Source organism: Leucoraja erinacea, chromosome 3, assembly GCF_028641065.1.
Source record: "Leucoraja erinacea ecotype New England chromosome 3, Leri_hhj_1, whole genome shotgun sequence".
NCBI lineage: Eukaryota > Metazoa > Chordata > Chondrichthyes > Rajiformes > Rajidae > Leucoraja > Leucoraja erinaceus.
Genome location: NC_073379.1, coordinates 1654715 through 1668824, shown reverse-complemented (window position 1 = coordinate 1668824; position 14110 = coordinate 1654715). Strand labels below are relative to the sequence as shown.

The window sequence follows — 14110 nt, the reverse complement described above, 5'->3', positions numbered from 1 at the left end:
TTCAAGCATCTATAATTCCTTGTGTCTGCACAACCTTAGTTTGTATGATTTCATTTTGTAATTTAGCCCCAAGAGTCCAAGAACTGTCTGGTTGCTCTATGTGGAAATTTTTGCAACCGGAAATCTTAACCCCAGAACATCCCACCGTACTCCACGAATAGCATCACATATGCTCCCTTGTTTTCTAGTTCCCCGAGATAAAATCTTCCATTCCAATTGCGATGGATTATTTTCAATATTGTACATTTTAATGATGTTAAGTAACCACACGTTTGTGTGTAACTCCAAAGCTTGAAATTTAGAAACCATTCTATCTGAAGGGCCTGGTGCACTGTACGAGATAATTCAAGAGTTCTCCCGAGTTCTCCCCTGATTTGAGCTTGTGTAATGTATGTAGCGGGTACATAGGAGCTCGTGGATGTCATGTAGCGGCTCGTACGAGTAACGGTAGGTACTCGGGAAATCCGGTAAACTCGTGACGTTTTTTCAACACTGCGAAAAATGTCCACGAATAAAGATATACTCGTGATGAAAAAAATTGTTACTTTTTACTTGTACGAGCCGCTACGTACATTACACAAGCTCGAATCAGGGGAGAACTCGGGGGAACTCTTGAATTACCTCGTACAATGGGACAGGCCCTTTACATTTGCTTACATTGGGATTACATTGCCACAGTTTTGTTAGCATCTGTTTGTAATTTCCACTTCAAAAGTCTTGCACTGTCAGCAAACAAATGACAAATTTGCCTTCTGGAACTCCATGCAGATATTCCTATTTCGCCAGTTTTCCCAATAGGTCAGTCAGGTCATCTACGAACTGTGCTTCAGCAAATCCTGCTGGCTCACTCTCTGTTGAAACTGGTTCTGTTGTTCTATTATTTTTAAGAGAAAAGATTCCATAAATGCAAATAATTAATTTAAATATAAAAAAGGGATTTAGTTGCCAAGTTTCAAACACGTAAAACCAGTAACAAAATTCACAGAAGGTGTGGCACAGTGGTGCAGCGGTAGAGTTGCTGCCTTACAGCGACAGAGACTACGGGTGCCGTCTGTACGGAGTTTGTATGTTCTCCTTGTGACCGTGTGGGTTTTCTCCAGGTGTCCCGGTTTCTTCCCACACTCCATAGACATACAGGTTTGTAGCTGTAAATTGGCTTCTATATATTGTAAAAAAATGTCCCTAATGTGTTGGATAGAGCTAGTGTACGGATTGCTGGTCGGCATGGATTTGGTGGGCCGAAGGGCCTGTTTCCACGCTGTATCTTTAAAGTCTAAAGGTCTGAAAATGAAAATATGACCAAAAATCAAGGCCATGTGCACTATAATATTAACGGTGTCTTAAGGTGGAAGAAAACGTGAGATTTAGGCCCTCACGAGTTGATTTTGACTATGCTGTATGTAGAATTAAATAATATTAAGACAGGTTACCTTTCGAATAGGCAAGTTCTTTATGAAATCCTTGACAGCACAACTGTCTGCTGGAATTTGATACTGTCCATTTGGTTTATTTACTTCACTGCAGACTTTGGACAACATCATGTTTGGTGCAATTCCTAAAAAATATTAAGTTAAGCAATAAATATTTGTTCAGCATCACTATTTGTCCCTGGACATATGGGACAAATGCACGTTACGCTTAAAGTCAATACAATCTGATCAAGGTGTAGAATATGTTGAGGTGAATAAAATGCATTCAAGTTGATGTTTACTTAGACTAAATAGAATTGGGACATTGGCGATACAAGAGACTGCAGATATTAGAACAAAATGGGACTCAGCAGGGCAGGCAGCATCTGTGGAGGGACAGGGACAGATGACGTTTTTTTAATTTATTTTTTTATTATAATTTTATCGGAAGCAATTGTACAAAAAAAATAACTTAACAGTGTACAATTCTAGCACAGCTTCAATTTTAAGAATTTACAAACAGAATATTAAGTTGAAATAAGAAAAAAGAGAGAAGAAAGGAAGGAGAAAGAAGAAAAGAAAGAAGAAAAGGAGATATATCCGACGACCCAGCCTTACAATCAGGTTTCAGTTTGTGTTCAATCATTGTATTGTTCAAGAAATTCAATAAAAGGAGAACATATTTATAAAAATTGATCTGGTTTGGCATTCAAGACAAACCTATTTTTTTCTAGATGTAGTGTCTCTGTCATTTCCATAACCCACATCTTCACTGAGGGGACTGTTGTCTTTTTCCAAAATTTAAGTATAAGTTTTTTTGCTGACAGATGACGTTTTGTGTCAGGACCCTTTCTCAGACTGATCTCAAAACTGAGAAATAAACGGTCACGTGAGGGAGAAAGGTATAAGGCAAGAAGATAGGTGGGATTTCTTGAAGTGCTGGCATAGAGTAGATGAACTGAATGGTCACCCTCTATGTTGTAATGCAACTGATGCCAGAATTGTAGTTCCTTGACTGGTTGCTGGCCCGTTTGTAGGACAGCAACTTGGTGAATTCCTACACGTGGCAGATGACACCAAAACTGAATAGGATAGCTTGTACAAAAGACAAATATTACCTGTAATCATCAGCCTCTTCTGGAGATATCTTCTGGATTAGTTTTGGTTACCAGGATAGACGAGATAAGAATTTCACCTAAATTGCTCTGGGTTTTAATCCGAGGACAATATGGAATGTTGACGAGGAGAAGACCTTTGGAATTCAAGTCCACTATTCATTGAAGGTAGCAAAATAGGCCGAAAAGGGTGATACGTCAGGGCATAGAATACACACGTTCAGGCGATATGTTGAAACTTTACACAATATTGATTAAGCAGCACTTGGAGTTTTGTGCATGGTCCTGGCCGGCACAATTTAGGACGGGTGTGGTCGCATTAGAGAGAGTGCAGAGGAGACTCACCTGATGTTGCCTGGATTGGAAGACTTAAATTATGAGGAGATATTGGATAAACTGAGTTTATATTCCCTTTAGCAGAAACAGCTACATTTTAATTCAGACAACATTAAGCTACTTACTAGACTGCAGACTTCCATCCATTTTATTCTTGGCAGCAATATATAAAACTCTGTCAATGTCGAAATCCGAAAATGAAGTCAAAAGTGGTTAAAAAAAGATAAAGGCTTCATTACTTGAGCGCTCTGGAGAGGAAGAGACTACAAAAAGTAGTAAACACCGCCCAGTCCATCATCGGCTCTGACCTTCCTTCCATCGAGGGGATTTATCGCAGTCACTGCATCCAAAAGGCTGGCAGCATCATCAAAGACCCACACCATCCTGGCCACATACTCATCTCCCTGCTACCTTCAGGTAGAAGGTACAGGAGCCTGAAGACTGCAACGACCAGGTTCAGGAATAGCTACTTCCCCACAGCCATCAGGCTATTAAACCCGACTCGGACAAAACTCTGATTATTAATAACCAATTATCTGTTATTTGCACTTTATCAGTTTATTTATTCAAATGTTTTGTAGTCAATGCCTACTATGTTCTGTGTGCTGAAGCAAAGCAAGAATTTCATTGTCCTATCAGGGGCACATGACAATAAACTCACTTGAACTTGAACTTACCGGCACTTGCTGTTAATTTGGTCTTCTGTTCAATTCTGAAACGCATTTCTTTAACAGTCTCCTCTGCTGTAATACCAAATACACCTGGCTTCCTCTTCTCCTGATATGATTCTTTTTCACTGTTTTGCAGATAGGAACCTGTCAGTGGAACTCCACTGTGAGTTGGTTCCTGAGGTGACAACATGGGAGGGCTGTCGTCGAAAAGTATTGGTGAAATATCTCCCGAATCTTCATTGGATGGATGTAAATTATCCATGTTTTCCATTACTGTATTAATAGATCAATAAAATTATCAGGGTTAAAATATATAGAATTTCTACTATTGCTAACAATTGCAGAGTGCCTGCAATTACAATTAATGGTAAGACCCTTGACAGCATTGATGTACAGAGAGATCTTGGGGTCTAGGTCCTTAGAAACATAGAAAAATAGGTGCAGGAGTAGGCCATTCAGCATCATTCAATATGATCATGGCTAATTTAAATGGCCTACCCTTTATTCTTAAATTGCAACCTTTGGTTCTGGACTCCTCCAACTTGCGGAACATTTTTCATCCATCTAGCCTGTCCTATCCCTTAAGAGTTTTATATGTTTCTATAAGATCCTTTCTCATCCTAAATTCCAGTGAATATAAGACCATTGAAATAAGCCCAGGCGATCCATTCTTTGTCCATTCGATCCATAAGTCCTTGAAAGTGGCAATAGAAATATAGAAACATAGAAAATAAGTGCAGGAGTAGGCCATTCGGCCCTTTGAGCCAGCCATTCAATATGATCATGGCTGATCATCCTAAATCAGTACCCCGTTCCTGCTTTTCCCCCATATCCCTTGATTCTGTTAGCCCTCACGAGGCTCTTGAAAACATACAGTGAACTCTATCTTGAAAACATCCCAGCACTGAGCCTTGCAGCACCCCACTAGTCACTGCCTGCCATTCTGAAACGGACTCATTAATTCATACTCTTTGCTTCCTGTCTGCCAAACAGTTCTCTATCCATGCGTAGAGTACTAAGAAAGCATATGTGCTTGCCGTCATTGTACTCAACGTCCAGGGAAGAATCAGGAAGTGCTGATGCAGCTTTATAGGAATTTGGACTTTATCTGACTTTTTATGCCCCATTTGGATTATTGCGTGCAGTTCTTGTCAACCCATTACAGGAAGGATGTGGTGGCTTTGGAAAGGGTGCAGAGGAGATTTACCAAAATTATACATGGATTCGAAACATAGAAAATAGGTACAAAAGTAGGCCATTCGGCCCTTCGAGCCAGTACCAGCATTCGATATGATCATGGCTGATCATCCAAAATCAGTACCCCGTTCCGGCTTTTTCCTGATATCCCTTGATTCCCTTAGCCCTAAGAGCTAGGGGCTATTAGCTACAAGAATAGATTAGATAAACTTGAATGGTACACTCTGGAACACCCAGTGGTTGATGGAAGACTTGATAGAAGTATATAAAATTATTATCGGGTAGACAGTCAGAAACTTTTTCCAGGGTGTAAATATCGGATATGGATTACATGCAGGCAGATAAGGATTGGACTTAACATCATGTTCGGCACAAACATTGTGGGCCGAAGGGCCTGTTCGTGTGCAGTTCTATGGTTCAATGTCTTTCACTAAAGATCTGCCAATGAAAACATTTGATTTGCTTTGAATTTCATTCTTTTCCAGTTTTTATCCCTTTATTTTTTAATTAAAATCGTGCATTATTTAGTAAAACAATTCAACTTTATGCCTAACATAGAAATGACAAGCTTTTAGTGTCAGTGCAGTGTACCCACTGCATTGGTTCCGGGGAATGTGGGGTATTTTGTGATAACAGGTTAAACGTGGTTATAAATCAATGTTCACTACGTGCGATGATCTAATTGTGACATTGCATATTCTCAGATGGACTGACATAGTAGATGGCGACAGGCTGCTTCCTCAAAATGGACGGTTTACAAAGAAGGGGAGGGGTTGTAAAACTTAGGAATCATTGTTCCGACCTTCAGGCCTGAGATGAGGGGAAATTTCTTTATGCAGTTGATGAATTCACTCTTCTTAGAAGTGGATTTACCTCCTGGGATATCATATCGTATCGTGTCGAATGCTCCGATCACAAGTATATCTAAGATTGCTAAGATCTCTAAATCAGACTAAAATAAAGAACTCCAAAAAACATTGAAAGAATTAGGCAACATCATTACCATTATTCTTTTTTTAAATGGCTCTATACTTGAACTTCCGTTACGAAATTGCGTTTCCAAATGAAAATCAGGAAGTAGTGGTTTTATTTCAGTTACTAGAACAGTAAGTACTAAAAGTAAACATCATATCTGACAGCATCTGGATGGAGGTAGCCCAGTTCAAATTTCAGATGCATAGCCCTGATCAGAACTGAAACTCCTTGCCTCTGTCAGAGCTCATAATAATCATCATAATCGCAATTTATTAGCCAAGTATGTTTTGCAACATACGAGAAACTTGGTTTGCCATACAGTCATACCAAAAAAGCAATAAGACACACAACTACATAAAAATTTGACATAAACTACTGTATATTTTCAGCATTTTGTCTTTTACAGTACCCTCCGTAATGTTTGGGACAAAGACCCATCATTTATTTATTTATTTGCCTCTGTACTCGACAATTTGAGATTTGTAATTAAAAAAACCCACATGTGGTTAAAGTGCACATTGTCAGAATTTATTAAAGGGTATTTTTACACATTTTGGTTTCACCAGGTACTAATTGGAGCTGTGTTTATCCATAGTCCCCTCATTTCAGGGCACCATAATGTTTGGGACACATGGCTTCACAGGTGTTTGTAATTGCTCAGGTGTTTAATTGCCTCCTTAATGCAGGTATAAGAGAGCTCTCAGCACCTAGTCTTTCCTCCAGTCTTTTCATCACCTTTGGAAACTTTTATTGCTGTTTATCAACATGAGGACCAAAGTTGTGCCAATGAAAGTTAAATAAGCCATTATGAGACTCAGAAACAAGAATAAAACTGTTAGAGACACCAGCCAAACCTTAGGCTTACCAAAATCAACTGTTTGGAACATCATTAAAAATAAAGACAGAACTGGTGACCTTACTAATCGCAAAGGGACTGGCAGGCCAAGGAAGACCTCCACAGCTGATGACAGAAGCATTCTCTCTGTAATAAAGAAAAATCCCCAAACATCTGTCCGACAGATCAGAAACTTTCTTCAGGAGTCAGGTGTGGATTTGTCAATGACCACTGTCAGCAGAAGACTTAATGAACAGAAATATAGAGACTACACTGCAAGATGCAAACCACTGGTTAACTGCAAAAATAGGATGGCCAGGTTACAGTTTGCCAAGAAGTTCTTAAAAGAGCAACCACAGTTCTGGAAAAAGGTCTTGTGGACAGATGAGACGCAGATTAACATATCAGAGTGATGGCGAGCAAAGTATGGAGGAGAGAAGGAACTGCCCAAGATCCAAAGCATACCACATCATCTGTGAAACACGGTGGTGGGGGTGATATGGCCTGGGCATGTATGGCTGCTGAAGGTTCTGGCTCACATATTGTCATTGATGATACAACTGCTGATAGTAGTATCATAATTAATTCTGAAGTGTATAGACACATCCTATCTGCTCATGTTCAAACAAATGCCTCAAAACTCATTGGCCGGCGGTTCATTCTACAGCAAGACAATGATCCCAAACATATTGCTCAAGCAACAAAGGATTTTACAAAGCTAAAAAATTGTCAATTCTGGAGTGGCCAAGTCAATCACCCGATCTGAACCCAATTGAGCATGCCTTTTATATGCTGAAGAGAAAACTGAAGGAGATTAGCCCCCAAAATAAGCATAAGCTAAAGATGGCTGCAATACAGGCCTGGCAGAGTATCACCAAAGAAGACACCCAGCAACTGGTGATGTCCATGAATCACAGCAGACATTGCATGCAAAGGATATGCAACAAAATACTAAACATGATTACTTTCATTTATATGACGTTGCTGTGTCCCAAACATTATGGTGCCCTGAAATGGAGGGACTATGTATAAACACTGCTGTAATTTCTACATGGTGAAACCAAAATGTATAAAAATAGCCTTTATTAAAATCTGACAATGTGCACTTTAACCACATGTGATTTTTTTTCTATTACAAATCTCAAATTGTGGAGTACAGAGGCAAATGAATAAATGATGGGTCTTTGTCCCAAACATTATGGAGGGCACTAGTCATCACAACGTGTAAGTTGGGCAGAGATCCAACACCAGGTTCATTCACCAGTCTAAAATCATCCATATAAAGGCTATCTGACATTCAGTGACTTTATATGCACAAGCAAAATGACTAATCTTACCTTCTCCATGATAGTAATATGTCCTTTTATGTTCAGGCCAGTACTGCCTTTGTTCTAAATGCTCTGTTATATCCAGGTAGGCCTCATCAAGACTTACTGGTAGGAAATTGGGGTCATAATCTGCCAATATCTCTTTTACCTTGTCAAAAAAAATATTTAACATTTTGTAAAGGCATTGACGATCACATTACAAAATATCACATTCCTTTGTCAGAAAAGAACAAAGGTTTTCTATTCTGCCATTCATTTGGCCATCGACGACAATTAATAATTTTTTCAAAGAATAAAAGGGATATTTTTACTGTAGAAGGCTTCCTGTACACAATTTATGTCTTACGAAAATGCTACTATCAGCTTGACGTAGGACAACATCAATTTAATGATGACAGCTTCTCCTGCAATCTCCGTTACTTCAGACCAAAATATTTCACACCACATGGAAGTAAATATAGAAATGAGGAAATAATAGAACATAATTGTAAAAATATTTGCTTCACCGCTATTATATTAATGCTCAAAAGGAACTATATTGATGAAATAAATACTGCAACAATGGAAAAGAATGTGACTGAAGCCCACAACAGGCAGATTGTTGCAAAGAGTTAAATGCAGCACTAAGGGAGGTCTAATGTGCAGCACGGAATCTGATTTAATCCAGAAGAAAATTTTCCTCATCACTGCTACTACATAGTACATAAAATGATTATTGCATATTGTGTTGCAGTGTTTTAGGTTTAGTTTTATTACTTTCACATGTACCACGGTGCAGTGAGACGCTTGGTTTTGCATGCCACCCAAACAGATCAGATATGCCACACATAGATACACATTTTCAGTTCAAAATCAAGAGCAAAATCAAGTTAAACTTCAATCCCCTTTACAGGAATGGATTTTTTTTTAAATTGGACAATGGGCTAAAAAGGAAGCAAGGAGAGGTGCCCACATTTATGGAGACCCTATAGATCGAGAGAGAATGATAAGTTGACCACAAAAAATGAGTAGTCTTAAAATACTAGGAATTAGGAAGACACAAATTAACTGGACTTAAATATTCCAGCAGCAAAATATTTGAATCTGCTGCTGAATCCCTCAAATATAACTTTGTCATCTCTGGGTTTTCATAATCAAATTCACCCCTGACTGCCTTCCACTTTCTAACCATTCTAACCTTTAAGTCAAATAAGTATTACGCAAAAATAAAATAAACTTGGAATACTTTGGAACTGTAATGAAAATATAATGTAAAATATCTGAAATTAAATGAGGGGAAAATAGTACAAGGCACGAAACCACTACTGATTGTATTGTAATAAAATAGAAGATAAATTTAGCAGAAGCAGCAATAAACAAAACAATATTATCAGAAGATGTGACACACCTCTTTGCTTATTGCTCGATATTTATCAAAGTTTGTTGGAACGATAATCAAATTTGGACACAGTTTTTTAGCAATAAACCCAGGCATCGCTGCACGTACTCCATATTTCCGTGCATGATAATTTGAGGTTGACTGCAAGAAAAACGGCATTGCATTAGATAAACAACTCTCGAGATAACTACCATCACTGTCTACCAGAATTAATAACCATTTTCATAAAAGTCTTCAAAATCAAAATTGCATAGATTTCCATTAAATTATAAAACACATTGTGAAATTGAGTCATAGAGCCCTGGAATCATAGTTATACAGCACAGAAACAGGTCCAACAGACCAATATCCACGCTGACCAAGATGCCCCATCTAAGCTAGTCCCAATGCCTTGGTTGGTCTAGTATCCCACTAAATCTTTCCTATCCATGAATCTGTCTAGTGAATCTACCAGTGGGAGAGTCTAGGACTAGTGGTCACAGCCTCAGAATTAAAGGGAGGAGGTGAGGAGGAATTTATTTAGTCAGAGGGTGGTGAATCTGTGGAATTATTTGCCACAGAAGGCTGCAGAGGCCAAGTCAATGGACATTTTTAAGGCTGAGAGAGATAGATTCTTGATTAGTAAGGGTGTCAGGGGTTATGGGGAGAAGGCATGAAATGAAGTTAGGAGGGAGAAATAGATGGGCCATGATTGAATGGCGGAGTAAACTTGATGGGCCAAATGGCCTAATTCTGCTCCTACCATTGATGACCTTGTAATTTGTCCTAGTGTCTTTTAAAATGCTGTTATAGCACCAGCCTCAACTACCTCCTTTGCCAGCTGGATGGTAGTTGAGTGCCATGTAGTAGGAAGTAAAGGAATTTGGGGTTTGGTCAGAACGGTGCTTGGCTAAAGAAATCTTGTCAGAAGGAAGGCTTTAGATTCCTGGATCAATAGCACTGTTTCGGGGCAAGATTGTACCTGCACAAAACTGTGATATGTTGAACATACATGGAGGATGATGTGCTAGTGCTGTTGTCTGAGGTTAAAATTAATTAGGCATAATAGATGGGGAGAGGCCTAGTAAACTATAAATGGATAATTGAGCCAGTCCAGTCTGCAGAGCATATGGGAGGATTACAAGGCTAAATTAATCTACTTCAATGCAAGGAGTCTAACAAGTAAGGCAGATGAACTCAGAGCACCAAGTACCACATGGGAACATGTTATTTTGCTATCACATATACATGGTTTAGAGGTAGGACTGGCAAGTCAATATTCCAGGGCAGAGAATCATTGGCCAAATTGTTGTGCCTTCCACCATTGTGATGAATGCTGTGGTGGATGTTTGTGTTAAATTTTTATTGTGTATTGTGTGTTCTTTATCATTGTACCGCTGCTGACAAATTCATTTCACTTACACTTTATATGCAATGTGACGAATAAAACTGATTGTATTGATTGTATCATTGGGTGTAATGGCAGTGGGGGAGGGAATGCATGGAGTGAAGGATGTGCCATTACAGTCTCAATAAGCAATTCCTTCACTTCAGAAATAATGGAGGATATCCTGAAGACTCTTTCAATGAGGTTATACTGTATATGTACTCAGAGACAACAATAGTGGATACAGGAGGCACACTTTTTCAGATGTCCTACAGGCCTCCAGTTAGTCAGCAGGAGGTAGAGGAACAGATATGTAGACAAATCACAAAAACCTGACAGAATAATATGGTTATAATAGGCAGGTATTTAACTTCCTCAATATTAATTGAGACATTCTTAATGCTAAGGATCTCAGGGGAGCAGAATTTCTCCAGTGCATCCAGACAAGCTATTTGACCAGCGAGTGGATAGTGCTCCAAGCAGAACTTGGGCAGCATGGCAGCACAGTGGTAGAGTTACTGCCTTGCAGCGCCAGAGACCCGGGTTCGATCCCGACTATGGCTGCTGCCTGTACGGAGTTTGTACATGCTCCCCGTGATCTGCGTGGGTTTTCTCAGAGATCTTCGGTTTCCCCCCACACTCCAAACACATACAGTTTGTAGGTTACACAAAAATGCTGGAGAAACTCAGCGGGTGCAGCAACATCTGCAGAATGTGCTCCTTGGTGCAGAAGACCAAGGAGCTCATTGTAGACTTCAGGAAGTCCAGAGGTGGCACGCACACCCCCATCCACATTAACGGGACGGAGGTGGAACGTGTTTCTAGCTTCAGGTTCCTGGGAGTCAACATCTCCGATGACCTCTCTTGGACCCACAATACCTCTACTCTGATCAAGAAGGCTCATCAGCGTCTCTTCTTCCTGAGGAGACTGAAGAAGGTCCATCTGTCTCCTCAGATCCTGGTGAACTTCTACCGCTGCACCATCGAGAGCATCCTTACCAACTGCATCACAGTATGGTATGGCAACTGCTCTGTCTCCGACCGGAAGGCACTGCAGAGGGTGGTGAAAATTGCCCAACGCATCACCGGTTCCACGCTCCCCTCCATTGAGTCTGTCCCAAGCAAGTGCTGTCTGCGGAGGGCGCTCAGCATCGCCAAGGACTGCTCTCACCCCAACCATGGACTGTTTACCCTCCTACCATCCGGGAGGCGCTACAGGTCTCTCCGTTGCCGAACCAGCAGGTCGAGGAACAGCTTCTTTCCGGCGGCTGTCACTCTACTAAACAACGTACCTCGGTGACTGCCATCCCCCCCCCCCCCCCCCCCCCCGGACACTTATTATTTATTTTTTATTCAAATCGTTTGCTATGTCGCTCTTCAAGGGAGATGCTAAATGCATTTCGTTGTCTCTGTACTGTACACTGACAATGACAATTAAAATTGAATCTGAATCTGATCTATGGAGCGAAGGAAATAGGCAAGGTTTCGGCCCAAAACGTTGCCTATTTCCTTCGCTCCATTGATGCTGCTGCACCCGCTGAGTTTCTCCAGCATTTTTGTGTACCTTCGATTTTCCAGCATCTGCAGTTCCTTCTTAAACCGTTTGTAGGTTAAATGGTTTGGTATAAATATAAGTTGCCCCTAGTGTGTGCAGGATTGTGTTAATGTGTGGGGATCGCTGGTCGGCGCAGACTTGGTCGGCCGAAGGGCCTGTTTCCGCACTGCATCCCAAAACTAAACTACATTAAACTCCACAAATATGTGACCCATTCTCTTATTTGAACTAAGGTCTATGAACAAAATGTTAACTCAGTTTCTCTTTCCAAGAATGTTACTTGTCCTGCCAAGTGCTTCTGACATTTTCCGTTTTATTTCAGATTTCCAATATCTGTGTTTATTTGATTTTTACAGTGGTAATTCTATGAAATTACATCTCAGACAATGCACAAAACATAAATTATACACAACAGCAAAATGGAACAAAATTGCACCAAAACAAGATATTAGTGCACACACAATTAGATAAAATCATGGTCGCACAAGAGATGGTCCTTTGGGTTCCGATGCTGAAAATACAGGAAAGTAGCTGCTCTTGAACCTGGTGGTGTGGGATTTCAGGTTTCTGTATCTCCTGCCAAATTGCCATTGATTTATTTTCAATGAAATTGAATCACTTGGCACACAAAGTTATGGTGCAATGTAATACAATGTCTATAAATTTTAAACTCCAATTCGCTGCATCAATAGTGACAAGCCCATAATTATTTTTGCAAACCGAATTTTATAAATATGATGAACTGTAAATTGTCTCGGATTTTTGTTGTTAAGCTTTGGATAGCAACTAGTATGAAGTTACAAAAAGCAATGCAGGTCCAGTCACTAGCACAGAATCTTTCTCTGGTTAATTTTGGTCGGTTCACTAAAGTGTTTGAATTCCATCTGCTGTGTTTATTTTACCATTTTGGGTTTCTTCCTAGGTTACAACAAGACTCTGTTCCTGAGAACTGATCATAGTGCAAACAGTTCACAAGCTGGAAATGCGGCTGCCCGACAATATATTTAAATGAAAACGTAGGCTGATCAAGGAAGATACGTGGTTAAACCAGGGCGATTAACTTAGTTTCTTACCAAGTATTCACATGACAGAAAATGCCCGTAACCCTGCGGTATCCGCAAACACATCTCGCCATCTTTCAAGATGCTCGTTTGTATATATGGACTTTTCCTGAATGCAGCATCACAGATAGACAGGTGCTAAAGGCGGCTTTTGGTACATTGGCCTTCATAAGTCAGGGTATTGAGCATGGAAATCAGGCTGTTATGTTACAGTTGTACATAAAATGGTAAGGCCATATTTGGAGCCTTTCATTGTGTTCAGTTGGGTCACTCTGCAATGGGAAGGATGTCATTAAGCTGGAAAGAGTGCAGAGAGCAATTACAAGAATGTTGCCAGGACTTGAGTGCCTGAGCTACAGGGAGAGAGAGATTGGGCGAAGACTTTATTCCCTGGAGCACAGAAGGCCAATTGGTGATCTTATAGAGGTGTATTAAATGCGAGAGACAACCTTTTCACTCCGAGAATGATGGGTATATGAAATATGGATAGGAAAGATTTAGAGAGGAAATATTCATCTGACCTGCTGAGTGTTACCAATAGTTTCTGTTTTTATTTCAGTTGTCCAGCACCTGCGGTACTTTGCTTTTGCATTATGGCCTTGATGGATGTTCTTGGTACAAATGACCACTTGTGAGACATGTTTAATTCTGCATCAGGAATATTTTGCTAATAAATATTCTTCTAATGTTAATATAATTGTGCAATGAAATTCCCTTTGCCAATGCACTTAAGATATCATTGCATATGCTCAAAGATTATCACATTATTTCATATTTTAGAAAAAAACACAACGCATCTTTGCAATTAAAAGACAAAGTGGTATTTTACACTGAAGAGGGTTCAAAAACACAATGAAAATGACATAATGGCAACATTCTTTGAA

At 39.9% G+C, this 14110-nt stretch overlaps 1 protein-coding gene across 2 annotated transcripts in view; it reads right to left on the bottom strand.

Annotated features, from left to right (window-relative positions):
* polk (polymerase (DNA directed) kappa) overlaps window positions 1-14110 on the bottom strand; it is a 64415-nt gene that overhangs the window by 17187 nt on the left and 33118 nt on the right. For both annotated transcript variants that reach the window (XM_055631272.1, XM_055631265.1), the window contains exons 5-8: window positions 9254-9385; window positions 7876-8014; window positions 3538-3804; window positions 1431-1555 (exon numbers count right to left, since the gene is read on the bottom strand). In XM_055631272.1, coding sequence (XP_055487247.1) covers window positions 1431-1555; window positions 3538-3804; window positions 7876-8014; window positions 9254-9385 — 663 coding nt within the window. The remainder of the gene's footprint in view (window positions 1-1430; window positions 1556-3537; window positions 3805-7875; window positions 8015-9253; window positions 9386-14110) is intronic.